Source organism: Pristis pectinata, chromosome 3 (genome assembly GCF_009764475.1).
Source record: "Pristis pectinata isolate sPriPec2 chromosome 3, sPriPec2.1.pri, whole genome shotgun sequence".
NCBI classification, from domain to species: domain Eukaryota; kingdom Metazoa; phylum Chordata; class Chondrichthyes; order Rhinopristiformes; family Pristidae; genus Pristis; species Pristis pectinata.
In genome coordinates, this window is record NC_067407.1 from 62,609,781 (window position 1) to 62,631,574 (window position 21,794).

The 21,794-nt window shown below is 41.1% G+C and overlaps 1 protein-coding gene across 2 annotated transcripts in view; it reads left to right on the forward strand.

The window, feature by feature from the left end:
- Positions 1-21,794, forward strand: part of atf6 (activating transcription factor 6) — a 248,852-nt gene that overhangs the window by 5,498 nt on the left and 221,560 nt on the right. For both annotated transcript variants that reach the window (XM_052012103.1, XM_052012104.1), the window contains exons 2-5: positions 11,714-11,781; positions 14,924-15,038; positions 16,661-16,740; positions 19,794-19,929. In XM_052012103.1, coding sequence (XP_051868063.1) covers positions 11,714-11,781; positions 14,924-15,038; positions 16,661-16,740; positions 19,794-19,929 — 399 coding nt within the window. The remainder of the gene's footprint in view (positions 1-11,713; positions 11,782-14,923; positions 15,039-16,660; positions 16,741-19,793; positions 19,930-21,794) is intronic.

Consider the following 21,794-nt stretch of genomic DNA (forward strand, 5'->3'; position numbering starts at 1 on the left):
TCATGGGGCTGAGATGATTCACCTTCAACAACTACATCCACCTTCCAACGTGCAAGGCACGACTCCAACCATTGGACTGTTTTCCCTGTCATGCACGTTGTCAGAAGACAAAATGGGTATAGAACCAAGGAGGAGTTTGATCAAAAAGAATGATTCTTTTAGCAGCTCTGTTTCACTAATGATGTCTAGCTCAAAGCAGTTGCACTGATTGGGCAGGCAGAAAGAAGAGGCTCAACTTTATTAATGGCTTCACTTGAGTGCACTGTAACAGGATCAAACTTTGATTATTAATACCCCAGAGGTAAGGTGTGTGTGTACATTGTTTGTCATGCCGAATGTTGGCAAAAATAAAAGCATGCTCAGTGGACCTGAATATGCTTTTTTTTGTCAATGTTGCACCTTGTAATAGTTTATGTAACCAAATCAGGTACATGCCAATGATTTACTTTTGGGGAAAGGTCACGTCACCACAGTTATTAAGTTCCCCAGCTAAGGAACTGTTTTTTCTGTTTAAGAATGTACAGGAAGGCTGATGATGTCTTGGTGTTATTCATCACGTGTAATGTAACTTTGAACTGCAATGCAAATATACATTTATGCCAGGTTTCATTGTGGGTTGGCTGTGACAGTAGGTGATACTGTTGATGCACTGACTTCCAGATTGAATGAATTTGTTGCAGGTGTAGAGGTGGTTTTCCTTTTTTTCCTTAAGATTAGCTTGAGATCTGCAATATTGAAATGTCTTTTTATACTTGTCACTCTTGTATTAATAATATGGAAATTAGCATGTTCATTACACCCTTAAATTGTGTTTAAAGAAAACATTTTTCAGGAGTGCAGTTCTAAAATGATCTGTTTCTGCCACTTTCCACTCTTTTATGAATTTCTTAATGGAAAAAATGGGTTGAATTGATCTTGCTTTCAGCTGGTACTTTATGGAACAATTGCAGTCCGCTCAACATGTCTCTGACTTTTCAGATATGAGTGGAGAAATATTAAAGTTTTTTTATTGTCATGTGTACTGAGGTATAGTAAAAAAAACTTTGTTGGTATGACAAGTCCAAGATGAGATAGATGTCAGATGCCAGGGGTGGCTGGCGTAAGAAAAGTTAACTGATTTATATTTCAGAAGCAGTCAAAGCTATCAGGGATTCAAAAAGCAAGGTATTGGACTTGAAGCCCGAGACCTGCTTGCTTCTTCAAGGTCACTTTGCTTTGTGGGCTGTCTTTCAAGTTCAGGGGTTTGGCTTGGCAGCTCTCTGTATCTGGTAGACGCAAATGTTGTGAAGTCTATAATGTTGTATTGTTTGAAACATGTCCAGTAGACCAGACTACAAATGGGGGGAAAAAAACAAGGAAAAAAGGGATAGCGGGTAAAGATGGCCAGGCCTGATGCAAACTAAAAGATGGAGCAAGTTCTCTAAAGTTGTAGGATTTGATATAGAGTCCTGAAGGCTGCAGTGGTTGAAGTGTTGTTCCTTGAGCTTGCATTAATTTCTTTACTTATTTAGTGTATGTTTCCATCTACGTGATGTCTAGTTTTTTAACTAATTAGTTTATCTAATCAAATATGAATAGATTATATACCTTTCCCCTTTCTCATTTTTGAGCTTAAACTAAAATGGCCTGGCATGTATTAAAGACTGGACAAAGTTTACATAGGGCTGAGAACAAAGAACAGTACAGCACAGGAACAGGCCCTTTGGTCCACAATGTTGTGCTGAACTAATTAAATGCCAAACAAAATGAATCCCTTCTGCCTGTACAAGGTCGATATCCATTCTCTGCATATTCATGTGCCTATCTAAAAGCCTTTTAAGTGCCTCTGTCGTATTTTCCTCCACCACCACCCCTGGCTAAATACTTTGAACAAGAAACTAACACAAACTATCATGTGTCGGAGAGACAAAGAAACACCTCCTTTCTCACTCTGCACGTAACAAATTCCTGAGAGCTGTGCATTGCTCTGTGCTGTCAACTTTTTGATCCATTGTACTTTGTGCAATTAAGGTACATGCTATGGTTTGGAAGGGGGTTCTCTAAGTTTGAACCAGTGACAATGAAGTAACAATGAAAGTCTCACCTAGGATGGTGTTTGACTTTAGGTGATGGTTATGTTCTCACGCCTTTTATGCTGAGAAGTTGAGGTTGCAGATTTGATGGTTGCTGCAGTGAATCCTGCATACTGCAGCCCTGACGATGAATAGAGTGGAGATAAGATTTATCATTTTCAAAGTAAATATCAACAAGTGATTAAAAATACTATCTTTTTCCACCATTCAAATGAATGGGGTCACTGTGCATATGATAGCCAGGTCTTGTGTCAAGCCAAGGGGCCACATCCTGGTATCCTCTCCAGCACATTAGTGCTCTATTACTGGGTTCCATGAGTCCAGCAGTGGAGTGGGAGGTTGGGGAAGCCAACATCTCTAGCTTATCCTGGACTTCATCTGGTTGAGCAGACACAGAAGTCTGAGACAAGTTTCCAGCTCCTGACGAAACCACCAGCTATTTGTCAGTTCAGCTCAGCCCAAACTGACTGACTGACTTAGTTTCCAGTCTCTGAGCTTTATTTTTAACTTGCTCATTCATATTGTGGAATAAGCCATGATGATGTTGGGAAAGAAGATGATAAACTTTTAGAAGCCAGTGGAGCAGTTTCTTGACAATAAACAGACTTCTCTTGTTATTACAAAATCGTTTCAGATTAATTTTATGTGTAAGTACATTTTAAGGGCTGATGAAAAGATATCAACAGACCTGCAATTCATGCTGTGACTGAGGAAACTGTGGCATTCATGCCAGTCTCTGCTTGCAAATTGTTGTTAGATTTCTTTTCACGAGAAGACATAATGGATGACAAAAATACTTGTCATTGATCATAGTGGTCAGTTTTATGGAAATAGCTGATTTTCATTTGTCTCTCCTGATGTCTCCAAGTATCTTTCCCCATTTTTGTGAATTGAGTTCTGTTCAAATGGATTGGTCACACCGATGGTGCATTAATGATATTGATATAATTTGCCTTTGTTTCTTGGGCAAGCCTGGAAGTGTATGCCCCCATTACAATGCTGTTACCCAATATCAATGGAGCTGTTATATATAATGGAGCCTTGCAACTAAGGAGAGGGATGCACCATCCACCATTGACACTGTTCCTGTCAGCCAGATGTGATTCTTCACATCTGTCGACATCAACTCCTGAGGTGGATTGAATATTTGTGCCAAATGGCGAGGTTAGAATCATTGTAAGGGTTGGAAAAGGCAGTTCATTACAACCTTTTGGCAGCTTTTTTTCAGCTGAGGTCAGCTAATTAATGTTTTGGCTGCTTGCAGTAGTTACATCAGGATGTCCTGTAAGTGAATGTCACATCCATGAAGTATCAGTGTTTCCATTTTTTTCCTGTTTATGCACATGATGTGTGGATGAACAAGGCTAGCTTTGGATGTCCGTGACTGCTTGGCTTTTGAGTGGTAGATAGTGAGCCATATCCTTGAACTGTTGCACTGTATTGTTAGTTGTGTAGTTGAAAGTTTTTGACACTCAAGTGGTGTAATATCAAGATAAAATGCAGTGAGACAATTTGAAAAATATATGGAGGTGGTGTGTTCCCATGCACCTGCTGCCCTTGTCTTCTACATAGTAAAGGTTGCACATTTAGGAGATGCTGTGAAAAAAGTCTTGGAATTTTGCTGTGGTTCATTTTGTAAGGGGAATGGTGATAGAGGGACTGAGTGTTTAGGGTAGTGGATTCAAATGAGTTTCTTTGTTTTGGATCATGTAAATTTTTTGAGCACTGTTGGAGTTGCATTCCTCCAGGCAATGGAGCTGTTTCAGCACTCTCAATGTGCCTTAAAGATAGTATGAAGGTTTTGAGCTATTAAGTGGTGATTTATTTACCCCAGATTACAGGTGATGCTTTTATAATTTGGCACCCTTAGAACTTTGGTACAGAATTGATTGATTTTCCAGACTGTTTCCAGAATAATATAGCCACATGCTTCCAATTCACTTATTTTTTAAGATGTTATACAGTAATATAATAGATTTTCAAGTGAACCAGTTGAGACTAAAGTGAGTGTGGGAACTGGCTCTTGGTGAGTTCAAAAGGAGTGAAATAAACTGGCTCCCTGTGTACTTAAAGGGAGTAAGGGAAGCAGAACATCTTGAGCCAGATGCCAAATCATTGGGGTTTTCAAACAACAGGAGAGTGAATGACTGGAGTTGTACTCTACATGGCCTTAGCCACTGTTGTTTCATTGGTATCTATGTCATTGATCCTATTAGTTTCTGATCATTGTTGACCCTCAGAATGTTAATGGCCTGGAGCATGGAACTGGTAAGGCACTGAATGTCCAACAGTGATTAAACTCGTTTGCAGGGCACATTTCACTCACCACTTACCACCACCTTATTGAATGTTGTCTAAACCTTGCTGTTTAAACACACTGTTACCATGAGCAAATATACATTTCTGATCTGTGCAGGAGGGAAGAGTTTTGAAGCTGCTGATTGGGCCCAGGGCATTGGAGGAGATCCTGTGGTTGAGATTGTTGGCCTCTTTTAAAAACCACAGCCATCTTCCATTGTTCTTACTGCAACTTCAGCCACTCTGATTTGCAGTTTTCTTCAATTTTGCCGGCATTCCTCAATCCTGGCCTTCATCAAATGCTGCCTTGATGTTAAGCCAATCACATTCACCTTTCTCCTGGAATTCAATTTTTTTTTGCTGATGTTGGGTCCACGTTTGGTACCAGATGTCTTTGCAGTACCCAGACCCAGCTTCAGTAAACAGATTATTGGTGAAATTTTGAGGAATCCTTGATCCCATCCATTACTTTGGTTGAGAGTAATGTCATGGAGCAATAATTGGGCAGAGAGGATTTTTCCTCTTTATTGTAGGCAGGAATGGAAGGCAGTTGCACGTTTACTAGTTTAAAAACTAACAACTTTGCTGTGATTTACAGGGCATAAAACTTGAGAACTGCATCCAGGATGTTAGAGGGACCATATATTTCCTAGATATTTTGCAGACTGATTCAAATAGGCTGAAGCTTGACTTAAATGGTGGTGGGACCTTGGGTGGACTCCAAATTTCATCGTCCACTCCAAATTTGGTTGAAAGTCATTGCAAGTGCCTTAACCTTCATGTGCTGGTCTGTGCCATCACTGAGATGGGGATCTTGGAGCGACCTCATTATCCTGACCTAGCTACTGCAGGCTTGTTCAACTTTGATCTGTTGGTTGTGGGATTGCTTGCCTCTATCCATTGAATGGTACTTTTGTTTCTTAGCATCTGTGTAGTCCTTTTGTTGTGACGAGCTGGTACCTTGTTTTTAGTTTCACTTGGTATTCCCCTGCTTGTTGCATTGTACTGGGGCTGGTGCAATGGTAATAGTGGAGTGAGGGATGTGCATGGCCCTGAGGTTACAGCTTGTAGCAGAACACAATTCTTTTTCATACTTCCTTGCAAAATTGGAGACCATTCAGCCCACTGTCTACACTGGCTCATGAAGGAATCCCACTCCACCACTAATTTTCCCTACAACCTATTTTTCTGAAATTGCTATCTTCTTGGCTAAACAATGTGGGAAATTTACAGTAGCCAATTAACCTACCAACCTGCACATCTATGGGATGTGGGGGAAAACTTGAGCACCTGGAGAAATTCCATAAAGTTACAGGGGAGAAGGTGCAAACTCCATACGGTTGGCATCAGAGATTGGATCCAGTTCATGAGCTGTTAGGCAGCAGCCCTTGTTGATGACCCTTGTATCCGTCATATTTCTTCCCTCGCTGTTTGCTGCAGGACCAATTGGGCAGTTCAGTCTTTCAAGCCGCAGGCAGTAATGGTGTTGCAGAGTCAGGTTTAATGGCGAACATTTGAAGTTTCCCACAGAAAGGTGAATATCCCTGCTGGCCACTGAGCTTCTTTCCACATGAAATTCCAGATTGAATTGACAAGTAATGATTGCAGGAAGTTCCTTGGAACATGCTTCCTTTCTGTTGTCATAAACCCTACCTAATTTACCCTTAGTTTCTCTCTGTTTCATTCAACCATGTATGAACTTTGGAAAATTTATAAATTTGCTACTACTACTTGTCCAGGCAGTGAAATCCAGATCCTACCAGGCTGAATGATTTCCCTACCACCACCCCCACAAGCCCAGCTCATTACAATTAAATGGATCATAAATCTTTGTTAAAGATGATGACAGCTCGATAATTAAGCTGAACGTCAATATCTGTGAGGAGTGGCTGGGACTCAGTACGAGGAGCATGACCGAACTCTTCCCACACCTTCAAGCAACGTTTAGTAAAGATCACAGAAAAGGCGAAGACATGAATAATTCTTGTGCAGAAGCTCACAGGAACCACATGGATGCAGGAGCTAAGACTTTCCGAATGTCCGCTTGTTTCCATACAAAAACACAATGCTACACATGCACCACACTGAGACATTAGATATGCATGTCAACATAAATCTGCATGTCCATAGTGGAGCCCTTGATGTTACTGGCCATTGACTGGCTACTGATGTCGGTGAATGACCTTTTCCCCGATCTTCCAAGTGAAGCCGCCTTTTCTTCTTTTGTTGATAATATTGTTGCAAACCGATCACACAAATCAACTGCAAGATTCCCTGCAATAAACTTCACTTCATGATGCCCTGAATGAAACTTAACACTCAGGGCAGCAAGTAGAGCCACTGCCCCACAGACCCAGCTTCAATCCTGACTTCTAGTGCTCTCTGTGTGGAGTTTACACATTGTCCCTGTGACTACGTGGGTTTCCTTGGGGTGTGCTGGTTTCACCTCACACCCCAAAGACATGCAGGTTGGTAGGTTATTTGGCCACTGCAAATTGCCCCTGGTGTGCAGATAAGTGGTGGAATCTGGGAGGAGTTGATTGGAATGTGGGGATAAAAAAATGGGATTAATGTAAACTGGTGGTTGATAGTCAGTGCAGACCTGTTGGGCTGAAGGTCCTGTTTCTGTGCTGACTCTGTGACCTTAGCCATGAATTGGATCTGATTGGCATGATCTGAAAGAGCAGACAGTCCATCTTAGCCTACTTTAGCTTTGACCGTTATTGAGGCTAGATCATATATTCTTGAGGTACAGTTTTAATATCAGGTTGCTCTTTTGGAAATGTAATACAGTATACTGGCCTCAATACATGCAAAAGATGTCAATTTGTTCTGGAAAGCTATAGCTCTGCAACGATTTATTTTTACCATACCAAAAATGGTGCCACAATTCTCCACAGCTCTGCTTCACAATTGCAGAGTACTGGTATCTGACAGAACCTCCAAAAGAACATAAGACATAGGAGCAGAATTAGGCCATTCGGCCCATCGAGTCTTTCCACCATTCAGTCATGTCTGATTTATTTTTCCCTCTCAACCCCATTCTCCTGCCTTCTCCCTGTAACCTTTGACTCCCTTACTAATCAAGAACCTCTCAACCTCTGCTTTAAATATAACCAAAGACTTGGCCTCCACAGTTGTCTGTGGCAGTGAATTCCACAGATTCACCACCCTCTGGCTAAAGAAATGCCTCCTCATCTCTGTTCGAAAGGGATGTCCTATTCTGAGGTTGTGCCCTCTGGTCCTCGACTCTCCCACTACTGGAAATATCTTCTCCATGTCCATTCTATCCAGGCCTTTCAATGTATGGTAGGTACTAAATTCAGTAGAAGGGCAAGGTTAAGTCAACGTTTGGACACGAAAGGACATTGGGAAGTTAAACCCTGGGAAGACGATAATCACAGTCACCTCTTCCCCTCCCCCCCACCCCTTTTTCTGTCTCCCATTTCTGCTTTCAGTTATTGAAGCGATCCTAAATAAGGTAAACTGACTCTTCTGGCTTCCTTGACGATATTTCCTCCTCCTCTTTATCCTGCAAAGATTCCATTGCCTTCTCGTAATTTTGTGATCTTAGTCACATCCATTTTGCCAATTTCCGTAGCTGAATTTCCAATATGTCTTTTTTTTCTAAACTGAGAACTCCCTTGGGTGTTCACTGCATTTCCTTCACCTTTTCTGTTACCCCTTCTCTCGCACTCTCCTGCCCTTCCACTCATCCTTGCTGTCCATCTATGAGCCTCCAAATTCACTGGTTCATCTTCCCTCAACTTCAGCACGTGCCACCACCAACACAATTCTTCTCTGTCCCTCCCTGTTTCAACATTTGAAATAGACCATTCCCTCTGCGATCCATTGGTGTTATATTAACCTCTCTCGTTCCCAAGCAAACACAGGAAATGCAATACTATCCATTTCTGCACAGCTCTTCCTCTCATCCAGGGCCCCAAACATTCCTTTGCAGAAAGACAGCACTTTATTTGTGCTACTTTCAGTTGTTATACAGCATTTGGTGCTCGTAAAGCTGTCACTTTATGAATGATGTGGATTGGATGCTTTTCTAAATACTTCTGTTCAGTCTGCAGTGTGACCCTGAACTTCCAGTTGCTTGTCACGTCAAGCCTCTGGCCCCCTCTCATTCTGATCTTGTGTACTGCTTTTTCCAGCTCCACAAAAACACTTGGGTTGATTCGGCACTTTTGGCAGCATTCTTGTCTTGACATTCAGTTCAGCAATTTCAGCTTGTAACCAGTGCTCCCATTTTCTATTTCAAACGGTAGCAGTGTTTTTACTAATGTCCTGTGTTCCTTGTCTAAATCCTTTGATTTTAAAACTTGTCATGCCCTTTGTATTCCCTCATCATCCTTTGTGCCATTTTAATTTCTGCTGCCATTCACTCTGCTGTAATCCAGTCTGACGCAGGTCTTAACTTTTCATTTATTTCTGCCTTCCCCATCACCACCCCCATCCCCATGTTAACTCTGTCAATCTTGCAAATTTTCCTTTTCAGATGAGTAGTCATTACTAGACTCAAAGACAGCTTCTATCCCGCTGTTATCAGACTCATACACTAAAGGTGAACTCTTGATCTCCCAGTTTACCTCGTTGTACCCCTTGCAAGTTATTTGTCTATCTGCACTGCACTTTCTATGGTGTACTATATTCTGTATTCTGATTTTCATTTTACGACCTCGATGTAATTACATATGGCATGATCTGTCTGGATGGCACACAAGACATAAGCTTTTCACCGTATCTTGGTATATGCGACAATAATAAACCAATCCAATCCAACCTCAATCATTAACCTGAAATGTTGTCTGACAGGGACCATTTGCAACATTGTCTATTTTCACTCCAATATTTTATTGACTGGCCTTCCACATTCTGCCTTCTTTACACTTAATATTCTCCAAAGTAAAGCTTTCCAGTTTTTGCACCACCCTGTTTGTTCATCACTCCAGTGTTGGTTGACCTTGCATTGAATCTCTGTCTGGCAAAAATCATGCACTTGCCTATCTTGTTAATCCTGTATAACAATTCAAGGAACCTGTGTCACACAACCTCTGGAATTTGATGCATCCTCTGCCTTTGCCTCCCCATTGGCCTTCAGCTGTCTCATCCCGAAGCTTTGGAATTCCCTCGGTAAATTTTCCACTTTGAAATCGCCCTTCAAGACCATGCTTAAAATCTGCCTCCTACTCATCTCTTTCGGTCCTTATTTTGTTTTGGCCTAGTGTCAGTTTTTATTGAATATTGTGTTGCATAAAGGACTTCAAGATGGTTTTTCTGTGTTGAAGTTGTGGCAAAAATGCAAATTACTACAGATTTTCCTGGGAAAATCAGCTGCAGTCAGATTATTCCTGCGTTTCCATTTTGCTACTCTACTGCAAAGTCGCTTTAACGTTTGCCTACTTTGAAATTTTCCTTCTCTGTTTGCTGGGAGTTCTGTGAGACCCTGTGTCACTGCTCCCCCTTTGTGATCTCTGCTGCTCTCCTGCTCTTTGACTATGTGCTCACCCAGAGTCACTACGACAGCCACGTGTCCTTCCTGGGTACTTGTCTCCACCGCCATCTTGTCCCATGTGTTTATTTCCAGGCCTCCTGGTTTGGCACCAGCAAGGAGCCAAGAAATACGTTCTTGTGGCGACTCACAGTCTAGTTGGGCGAACCGGCTCGGCAGTCGGGTCGCGCGGCATCGGAGCGACGAGGCCCAAGATGGCGGCGGGCCTCGTCTTTCCGAGCGACGGGGAGAACCCGCGTGCGGGAAAGTCCTGATGATGTAGGACTTGCGTCATTGCCGGTTGTTTTGGGCGGGAACATTCTCCCTCAAAGGGCCCGCGCAAGGCGGGAAAATAAACCAGTTCTGTTTGGCAATCCTCCGAGTAGAGTCTTGTTTTATTCCGTGGTAGCAACCGCTACATTCTATTGATTGCTTCTCCCTGCATTTCTCCCTCCATATTTTAGTTGCTCCAGATTTTCCCTCTCCCTCCAGCAGATGGTGCTCATGTCTCATTTTCAGCACAAGTTCCGACAGCACCAGCACCAAATGAGCTGAAATAACCAAGTATTCCTCTCAAAATCTTTACTGCTCATCTTGGCCTGTTACTGTACTGCAGTTGACCATAATCAATCAGTGAGAAGTGGACACTAACGGAATGGATAAAGATTTTTTTATTGTCTCTCTGCACTGTACTCTCTGAAGCACCCTGTCATGTCTCTGTACAATGTAGTTATAATGTTCATACATGATATTAATGGAGTATCAAAAAGCTACTGTTCAATATTTATTGCCAAATGCTATACATTAGGACAGGATATTAATTGTTTTTGAAAATACTTGATTTTTCTAACTCTTCGACATTAGTGTTGCAATGTAATTGTCAGATAATACTTTCCAATTCATTAAGCTCCACCTCATTGCTTATGAGGTCTGTGTTTAACAATGTCTTTCTACTCAAACAGAAAAGAGTATTTTTTAATGTAATATTTGTTAAAGTACATCCCATGTAAATTGAACTGTGGTAGTAATTCCAAACTGATGTTTTTCATTGGTTGGTATTGGAAATGGTGGGGTATTGGATATTTAGATGTTGAGAAGCAGTGTTGTTGTTAATGTATGATTGGAAAAAGTTGGATAAAGGTTTCTCAGCCAAGTAGTTGTCTTGAATTGTTCTCTGTGAAAACATCCATGTTCCAATGTAACAATTTCCGCCAACAAACTCCTCATCCCCAACGTTCTGTAACTTGCATTACTGAGAGAGCTGATTGTTAACACCAAAGAACTACTAGCTTCAAGTAAATTACTTCAAAGGAGAACTGTTTTGAGCATCAGTAGGCATGAGTTAAGTCTCAGAGTGAAGCAACTGCTATTTTCACTTGAGCTTTTAATTTATCTCATTCCTCTTTTAAAACCGTTTAATGAACCAATGCACTTTACAGCAAATAAAGTGCTTTTGATGTGTGATCTCTATTGTAATGCAGGGAAATGCAGCTAATTTGCCCAACATAAGGCCACCTGAATCAATTGTGACAATGGCCAGATAATTTATTTGTTAATGGAGAGAGAAATATTGGGCTTAACTGTCAAAACTCTTAAATTGGTAACTGGGGGATCTAAGGGAAGAAGAGGAATTACAGTAGATGCAATAGACCATGCAAGATAAATTTTAGTGAATCTAAGACCATTACGATGTTTGGACTGATGTAGTGCATGAGCCAAACTCTTCAACTGATTGAACCACTCTCTATTTTACTATTAAAATCAACAGATTTTGAATTCTATATTGTATGGCAAAATCCATGCCTGTGCAGGTTTATGATTTAACTTGTTTTGTTAATTGTAGAATCATTGCTGTTTGAGGAGCTGAATGACTCCAGCGACATGTTTGAAGCTTTGAAAAACAATCCATTTGTAAGTATTAATCATTCGTCCTGTCTTCAGCTGCAGATGAGTTGAATCACTGTTTGGTTGTTCAATCTGTGGTAAAAGCTTTCCTCTTCTCCAGTAAAATTAAACAGAAACTCTACTGGGAGGAGGATGGGTAACCAGAGGACATACATTTGTGATAATTGGCAAATGAGTGAAATTCCACTGTCCGAATAACAAGTAGCACAACTTGACTGAAATATTCTGACCTTTGAGTGGAAAATGTTGTCAACTAACAAATGTTTCAGTGATGAGTGAAGAATAATGCTGCTCTCTTTCAGCCTTGGAATTACGTCCTTCAACCAGAAACAGTTAGCAACTGTAAAGCAGAAACTGTGGTACACTCTCTACGCTGCATTTTTGGTGGCATGAAATAAAACTCTCCCATGACTGTGACACAAGAAAGACTGCAGGTGCTGGAATCTGGAGCAACACACAAAAAGTGCTGGAGGAACTCAGTAGGTCAGTCAGCATCTATGGAGGGAAATGAACAGTCGATGTTTCGGGCTGAGACCCGGTTCTGATGAAGGGGCCTCGGCTGTTCACTTCCCTCCATAGATGCTGCCTGACCTGCTGAGTTCCTCCAGCAGTTTTTGTGTGTTTCTCCCAAGATTGCACTTGCACTCCTGGCACAAACTTTGTTGAATTCGGTGTCATAGGTAGGGTGGTGAAAAAGGCATTTCACACATTGGCCTTCATCGCACCAACGACTTATACAACGGCAACTTAATGTCCCAATTCCAATACTCATCAGTAAGGGCATTGAGTATAGGAGTTGGGACATTATGTTGCAGTTGTATAAGTGGTTGGTGAAATCACACTTGGAATACAGTTTTGGTCACCCTGTTATAGGAAAGACTTGGTTGAACTGGAGAGAGTGCAGGGAAGGTTTACAAGGAGGTTGCCAGGATTAGAAGCCCCGAGGTACAAGGAGAGGATGGCCAGGCTAGATCTTTATTCCTTGGAGCATAGGAGAATGAAGGGTGACCTTATGGAAGTGTTTAAAACTATGAGAGGCAGAGATATGGTGGATGGTAACAGTCTTTTCCCCAGGGTAGGGGAGTCCAAAACTAGGGGATGTGGGTTCAGGGTGAGAGGGCAAAGTTTGAAAAGGGACCTGAGGGGCAACTTTTTCATGCAGAGGGTGGTGAGTAAATGGAATGAGCTGCTAGAGGAAGTGGTTGAGGCAGGTTAAATAGTATAATTTAAGGAGCACTTGGATAGGTACATGGAGGGGAGCGATTTGGAGGGATATGGAACAAATGCAGGAAATTGGGAGTAGATGGGTGAACAACATGGTCGGCATGGACTGGTTGGACCGAAGGGTCTGTATCAGTGTTGTATTGCTTTATGATTCTATAAGTCACACAACACAAAAGCAGACCATTCAGCCCATCATGCACACATTGTGGTGGAGTTTTATTTAGTTGTAATTTCAATATAAAATTAGATGTATGGTTGAAAAACAGAAAGTTGCTGGAAAAGTGATCACAAGATGGTTCTTTCAAAGAGTATTGATTGCTGTTTGTGGAAGAGAATTCCAAATTTTAACCATCCCTTTTCTAAGTGATTCCTGACTTCATTCTTGAGAAGTCAGCATCTAGCAGAAACATTTTCTTTCTTTCTACTCTGTCAGTTCACCTTAGATTTTTGAAAACTGCAATTGGATCACCCCTTTGTACTCCAGTCCTCCTGGTTATTTCTTTAGGTACGGCTTTTTTCTACACCTGTTTAGAACATTTCAGTACATGGATGCCAAATATCTGGTCTTACCTTGTTTCCAATTTTCCACAGTTCACAAAGTATTGCTTGTCTGATCTCATCATTGTCTGCATTAGCATCATTTTACGAGAGCCTTGCCCTTTGAACTATTACATCTTTGTTATTCTTTTGTTTCCATCTACCTCACCCGCAAGGCTCTCTGTCTCGTCTTGGCAAACTTACGATATGTGGCTTTCTGTCCCATCTTCTCAGTAAATGCAGTGAATAGTTACGGCCTCTTGCAGATCATGTCAATTCGTTCATTATCCCTGCTGTGTCCTGCTACTCAGTCAATTTCTTAGTCTGGTCAACAATATTCCCTTTTGTAGTTCTTACTTTATGTTTTGTCTGCTCTGTACATTTCTGTTTTTTCAGAATCTGCTTTGGTATTATATTCTGGATTTGATTGTTGATTTACTTGCTCCTTACCTTATAAAAACTGTTCATGCACTTTTTCTTGGCAAATAATGCTATTGCCCTTAGGAGTGCCAACTGTTTCTGTGTCACATTAAATTTGTTTACGAAAGCATCCCACTAATCTATTATGGTTACTAAATCTGTCCTGTCCACTGTGAAATTTCTTTGATTCGTGGCATGGGAGTAGGAATGATCAAATCTAAAATCTAAGTAACTTTGTCTTTTTCCCTTTTGAACAGAATGTTGAACTCCAAATTATGACCCCATTTAATTCACGCACCACTGGGGTTATTGATTAAAACTAGGTCATTACTCAATATTAAGTCTAATATGGCTGGCACATTTGTTTCAGGGACATGTTATTGCAGTAAACTATCCTCCAGAAATGCACCACCTTTCAGACCCGTTCACCTTTGACTTTTGTGAAAATGCCATGAAAACCTTTTGTATTTATGCATCATGTTGCTCACCAGGGCCCTACAAATCGACTAGACCTGAAGGATAACTTTTTCTTTAATTTTACCAAGAACACTCCACTGACTGCTTTCCTCTTGTGATTTGATGTAATTTCATCCTCGATCATCAAAATTAATCCTTCCCTTTACTATTTTCTTGTAAACCTTCTTGCACTTAATCTATTGTGATTTTAAGAAGTTGCTTGAAAGTGTAGTATTTCTGAGAACACAATTGAACAAATTGCCTCGTTGTTTTGCAATGATTCATCCCAAAGTTAAGTTTATTTCAAAACAATAAGTAATCAAATCTATCAAGCCAAATTAGTGTTTTCAAGATTGCGATCGCAACGCGGATGCAACACACTGCACTGTATTGTACGTGGAAAGTTTGAATTCTGTTTTGCAAATTGTGAAGACAAAGTTAATTGAACCATGTATTTATAAATTCACACTGGCAAATTGTCAAGTTTGTGTTTTTGTCTTTCATTGATTAGGATATTGACATGGAGGTTGATTTCAGTTTGGAATTCACGCCCTGGGATTACGATCCTTGGGGACCAATGTGCAGCTCATCTCCAGATATCCCTTCCTCTTCCAGTGATTCAAATTGTAAGTACATTTATAAAACCTGAGCGATAGGTTGTCCACCTTAGAGAATACTACCCAATAATAAAACAAAACAGAAAATATTGGAAATACTCAGCAGGTTGTGCAGCATCTGTGAGAAGTCAGAATTGGTGTGTTCGGTTGATGAAGAGTCATTATCCTGACATGTTAACTCCTCCATCGCCTGATCTGCCGAGTGTTTCCAGCATTTTCTGTTCATATTACTGTTCAACAACTGCAGTCTCCTTGCTTTTAGAAGATCGAGTTTAAAAAGAGAAGGCAAAGTTTACCTGAGACTGCAACAATCTGCTGCAGGAACTCAAACGGTTGAGCAGCATCTGTTGGGGGGTTGGCAGGTGGGGTAAGGGATTTGGGTCGAAACCCTGCATTAGGACTGAGAGGGGAGATGGCTGGTATGGAGAGGAGAGGGGGAATGGTGAAACAGGAACCCAACGTCGTTGGTGGACTGAGGAGGAGTGAAAGATAATGGGCAGGTTGCACCAGGGAGGGGAGGGGGGGTTAGAGTTGGAAGACAGTGGCAGGTGAATGATAGATAGAGGCAGACAACAAGAAAACAAATGAGAGGCAGATGGAGTGAGGTGGGAGGAGGGGAGGGTGATGGTGGAGACGGCTGCTGGAGGGTGATAAGCAGGAACACAAAGTGGTACCAGTGGTGGATTCTGATAAATTAAAGGAGGTGATACTGGGAACCACTGGGGAGAGATGAATGGCAGATGGAACCAGAATCAGATATGTTGAGGGGGTGGGGGTTGGAGTATGTGAGTGAATGATGTGTGCAGTGGGTGAGTGGAACCAGGAGGGGGAGGGGGACAAAGATGGGTGACGTTAGGGCTGGTGGCGGGCGGGGGGAAGGGGACAAAAATGGGAGGACTGGAAGGGGCAGGAGGGGGGAACACCCACCGGAGGGGAGGGTTACCTAAAATCAGAAAACTCGATGTTCATGCCATTGGGTTGTAGACTACCCAGGCAGAATATGAGGTGTTGTTCCTCTAGTTTACATTGGGCCCTGCCTGGAACTGGTAGCCCCTTGTGTTCCTGCTTAACCCCTCCAGCAGCTGTCTCCAACCTTTACTCACCCCTCCTCCCACCTCACTCCATCTGCCTCTCACTTTTTTTCTCCATCTATCATCTACCTACCACTGTTTCCCAACTCCACTCACCGCCCCCCCCCCCCCCCCCCCCCCAATTTGGTGCAACCTGGCCGTCATCTTTCACCCCTCCTCAGTCCCCCGATCACCTTGGACTCCTGCCTCACTGCTCCCCCTCTCCTCTTTTATACTGGCCATCTTTTCTCTCCATTCACCGTCCTGATGCAGGGTTTCGACCCAACCACCAACAGTTCCTTTCACCTGCACAGACGCTGCTCAATCCGCTGAGTTCCTCCAGCAGATTGTTGCTCCAGATTCAAGTATCTGCAGTCTCTTTTGTCTCCATTATCAGATGGAGACTAATTTGAGAGTGAACAATAAAATCTGTTGTCTGTAAACTGAATTTGAACAAATCAGGCTAAAACAGAATAATTGCCTGTTGGTATATAAATCCTTTCTCTGTATGTATTAAGTTTATAACCAAAAAAAATTTTTTTGTATGTCTTTCTCCTGAAGGTGGACAAATGAAGTCTGAGCCTCCATCTCCAGCTTCAAGCTATTCAGTGCCTTCTCCTGCAGATTCAACACTGCAACATGTAAGCAGTTTCTCCTCCTATTGGCCTTAATGTGTTGTTAGTATTTTCTGCCAATGGCATTCAGAAAGCCACGTTACTTTTTTAAAGCTTTATTTGATTTTAACACTTTATTCCAGACTGCTGCTGTTGCATGGTAACACCACGGTACTGTCAATCAATATGATGTATTGTAATTTATGTTCATAAACAACTTTCCTTAAATGATAAAAGGAAGAAGAGTGAGTGGCAGATGTCTGAAATTAAATTGTATAACATGGGGCAGACTGTGAGGGGACAGGAAATGACAGTCCATATGAATGTAGTGTCCACCAAAGCGTGTGGCATTTATTTGACAGCTGCAAGCTCTACAGGTGGCCAGATGGAGGAGACTGAATGTACACATTGACACTAAACAATGGCTCATGCATTTGGAATTTGATGTTTGATGCGTCATGAAATAAATGCATGCTTAGGCCCCTCTGCAGATCCCTGGGGTACAATGTAAGTCGCATCCTGCCAATTTTGGTACGTAACCATTATCCCTCCATTCAGTCTCTTTCCTCCAAATTATGTCATATTTATTGTGTGGACCATAGGAATATAAGAAGCAGAAGTAGGCCAATTGGTCCCTTGAGTCTGGCCTGCCATCCAGTAAGATTATGACTGCTCCAACCTTGGACTCAACATTATTTTCCTAATCTCTCCTCATAATCTTCATTCCCTTCACATATGTGTCAGTTGCTGCCTTAAATATATTCGGTTACTTTGCCACCATGGCTCTTGGGATAAAGAATACCAAAGAGTGATAACCCTCTGACAGAAGAAATTAATCAGGAAAACCTTACAAAATGTAATTTCCATATCAATAGCATCTTGCACCTTTATAACGGCAACTTTAGTTTAATATTATTAGTAATAACAATATGTTGATGTTATTATATTAATAAAATTAAATATTTATGTCTGACTTGCTCTTTACAAATTGCCAATAAGTCTCTTTGATCAACTTGTAATTGACTATATTTATGTGTGAATTCTGTGTCTCTGTCCCTAGAAAGTGATTTTAATAATGTCTCCACAATAGGAATTAGATAATAATTTCCTGTCCCTTACTTCTCCTGGCTTTTTTAAATCTTGGAGTGACAATTGGCAATTTTCATTTCCAGAATTAAGAAAGTATTGGAAGATCGAGATTTGAGCATTTACACCTTCTTTACCACATTTTGTTTTGTACCAGGATGAAAACTATTAAGTCCTTGAAATGTATTAACTTTTTTGTCTCCTTTTTTCATTCATTCATTAAACTTTTAAATCTGTTAATTTCTTGCCTTTTGATTTGGTTTCAATTTTTATTGTATTTCCGATACTTTATCCCTTAAACCTGAAGAGCAGCAGCAGTCTATATATAGCAAATGTGCATTTTTGCTTTACATTTTAAATGGAGAAAATTCATGAATGAATATTCATGAAGATGGCAACAGATGGCCTGCAAATGCTCCTTTTCATAACATGCATTGAAACAGTCAGGAATAGAAAGAGTCTTAAACTTCAAAACAAAACATCTTATGGATTTAATAAACTCTAGTTGGGGGTTTGAATAATTGCATGAGGTGTTTAAGTGCTTAAAATAATTTGAAGACTGGTTCAAGTGAAGATTGTATCTCCATCTTGCTTTCCATGATGTTCTTATGTTGAGACTAACGTTACTTTTTCTTTTATAAAATTCTCTGAATAATCTTGTCCCTATCTAACTCTCAATGATTTCCAATTGTTTTAACCCATTTCATTTCTTTTTCACGTAATGATTGTTCTCTTCATCTTTTTTTTCCATTATTTCTAATCGGGCTGTTTTATTGCTTGACCTTTCTTCCCGATCTTTATTATTTAACTCTTTTTAACAAAAATGATATGCTGTTCCTATCACAGTATTGGTTTGGGCAAACATCCCAGAGTAACTGCTGGAAAGTTATTGGAGCATTGTGCTCCCTCACTGGACTCCCAAAATTGCTAGGCAATCAGAATCAGATTTTATTATCATTGACATATGTCATGAAATTTGTTGTTTTGCAGCAGCAGTACAGTGCTAGACATAAAGACATAAAAATTATTATAAGTTACAAAAATAAATAAGTAATGCAAAAGAGTTCATGGACTGTTCAGAAATCTGCTGGTGGAGGGGAAGAAGCTGTTCCTGAAACATTGAGTTTGGGTCTTCAGGCTCCTGTACCTCTTCCCCAATGGTAGTTACATGAAGAGGGCACGTCCTGGGTGGTGAGGATCCTTAATGATGGATGCTGCCTTCTTGAGGCGACGCCTCTTGAAGATGTCCTCGATGGTGGGGAGGGTTGTGCCTGTGATGGAGCTGGCTGAGTCTACAACCCTCTGCAGCCTCTTTCGATCCTGCACATTGGCGCCTCCATACCAGGTGGTGATGCAACCAGTCAGAATGTTCTCCACCGTACATCTGTAGAAATTTGCAAGAGACTTTGGTGACATACCAAATCTCCTCAAACTCCTAATGAAGTAGAGCTGCTGGCGTGCCTTCTTTGTGATTGCATCAATGTGTTGGCCCCAAGATAGATTCTCTGAGATGTTGACACCCAATAACTTGAAGCTGCTCACCCTTTCCACCGCTGACCCCTCAATGAAGACTTGTGTGTGTTTACCCAAGTTCCCCTTCCTGAAGTCCACAATCAATTACTTGGTCTTGCTGACATTGAGTGCGAGGTTGTTGTTGCGACACCACTCAACCAGCCGATCTATCTCACTCCTGTATGCCGCATCATCTCCATCTGAGATGTAGTAATGCCAGTTTTTCCTCAAAATCTGGTCCATTGTTGACCTTTTTGTCAGAATTGAAAGTACTTGTTTGTAAGTCTTTTCAAGTATGCAATATGTTTAATGTTGTATGGCAAATATGGATTAACAAAGTCTCTGAAACATACTAAAACACTTGGAACAGTCAATTATATAGTGTTCTAAAAAATTCATATCAGAGTATTTGTGCTTTGGAGGTGTATGAGACCAGTAGTCTTCAGTTAATATAATTACTGTGATTGTTATCTTTTAAACAGGAAGATCTGCTCTTCTCTTCATTGCCTCAGTCCTCTCCAGTCTCAACATGTAGTAAAAGCAGTGACTGTTCTTCCACAGCACAAGAGTTAAACGTGAAGCATTTGCCTGAAGCAAAACCTGATGAGTTAGTACAAGGTATGACTACCTGGAAGGTTGGGTGGGCTGGGAGAGATACTACTTGAGTTTAGAAGAGAGGGAGGTTCATGAATGGAAATGATGAGGTCCTGAGGGGTCTTGACAGGGATTTGGAGAGGATATTTCTTCTTGTGGGGAGAATGTCGAACTAGGGTTAATGTATTAAAAATAAGGCACTGAAAAGCAGAGGTGAGGCAAAATGTTTTCTTTCTGAGAGCTGTGACTTTTTTGTACTCTATTCCTCAAAGGGTGGTCTTAAGATATTTTTAAAGCAGAGATAGATTGTTGATAAAGTAGGGGGGAGGGATGAAAGGATACTACCAATGACCATGAATATGTTACAGTCAGATCAACCATGATTTTTGTTAAATGGTGGAGCAGATTTGAGGGGCCGAGTGGCCAATTCCTGCAAATTTCATGTTGATGAAACTCAGCTGTACCTTGGGGACTCTTGACTCCTTCATTATTTCAGAATTGCCACATGGCATGAGTAGTAATGGCTGATCAAAAATTTTCCTCGGTATTAAGTTATTGTTTTCTGTTTGCAAGCCATGACACCATCTTGGTCCCTGCCAACTACCTGAGTCAAACTGCAATCTCAGTGCTACCTTTGATCCTGAGATGGCTTCTAACCACACAGCTGCTCCTCCACCAAGACCTCCTAGTTTCTTCTCTCTAACATGGCTTGACTCCAACTCTGGCTCTGCTCATTAGCTGCAAAAGACGCCATCGCTTCTCTGTTAAGTCTGAATTGACTATTCCAAAGATGAGGCTATCCTTGCATGTTTCACTGCACATAAATTTAAGCTTGTGAAAATTTCTGGTACCCAGGTGCAAATTGTTAAAGCTCCTGGTTTTCCGTATCCTACTTGCTTGTTGGAGTCATAGAGTTGTACAACATGGACTCAGGCCCTTCGGCCCAACTGATCCATGCCGACCAAGATGCCCATCTGAGCTGGTCCCATTTGCAAGCATTTGGTCCATATCCTTCTCAACTTTTCTTATCCATGTACCTATCCAAGTGTCTTTTTAAATGTTGTTAATGTACCTGCCTCAACTACTTCCTCTAGCAGCTCATTCCGTATAAAGTATTATATGTGTTATAGTTAACATATGTTCACTTCCATATCTGAGAGCACCCAATACTCACTGTCTTTATAATATCTTCTAGCCCTCTAATATTTGAGATTTCCTTTTTGGGCTCTTGTTCACCTCCAGTTTTAATTGTTGTGCTGTTGAAAAGTTTGGTTTTGGCTGTCTTGGACATTAACTCTGGAACTTAAGCCTTTGCCTCCTTGTCTTTACTCTGCTTTTCTCAGTAAAATGCAGTTTAAGAGTCACCTTGACCAAGCATGTGGCCATTTCCTGTAATGTCCTTTTATGTGGCGTGATGTCACAAATTCGAGAGTTTTTGTGATCCTTTGAGTTGCTTCATCAAAAACCACTATTCAAACATGAGATTTCCCTTTTAAGACAGAGGAGGTGAAATTTTTCTTATAAGTATTAAAGCCGAGGAGTCATGCATCATGCAAGCAGGGTCTTTGGCCCACTGAGTTGACCATCAAACACCCATTGAGTTGTGAGCCTTCGCAATTTTCTTTTTCAAAGGATGATCAAAACTGGAGTCTTTTAATATTTTTAAGGCAGATGTAGCTTTATTCTCTATTGATCAAGTAGGTGAAAGGTTACTGCAAGCAGCTGGGAATGTAGAATTAAGGTGACAATCATCCATAATTGTATTGAATTGCAGAGCAGGCATAAACAACCAAGAGGCCAATTCCTGAGTGTAATTTTTATATTTATCTCTTTGGGTGAAAACTGCCAGAAGTGGAAAGGGGAAAAATTCAGAGACAACATTATTTCAC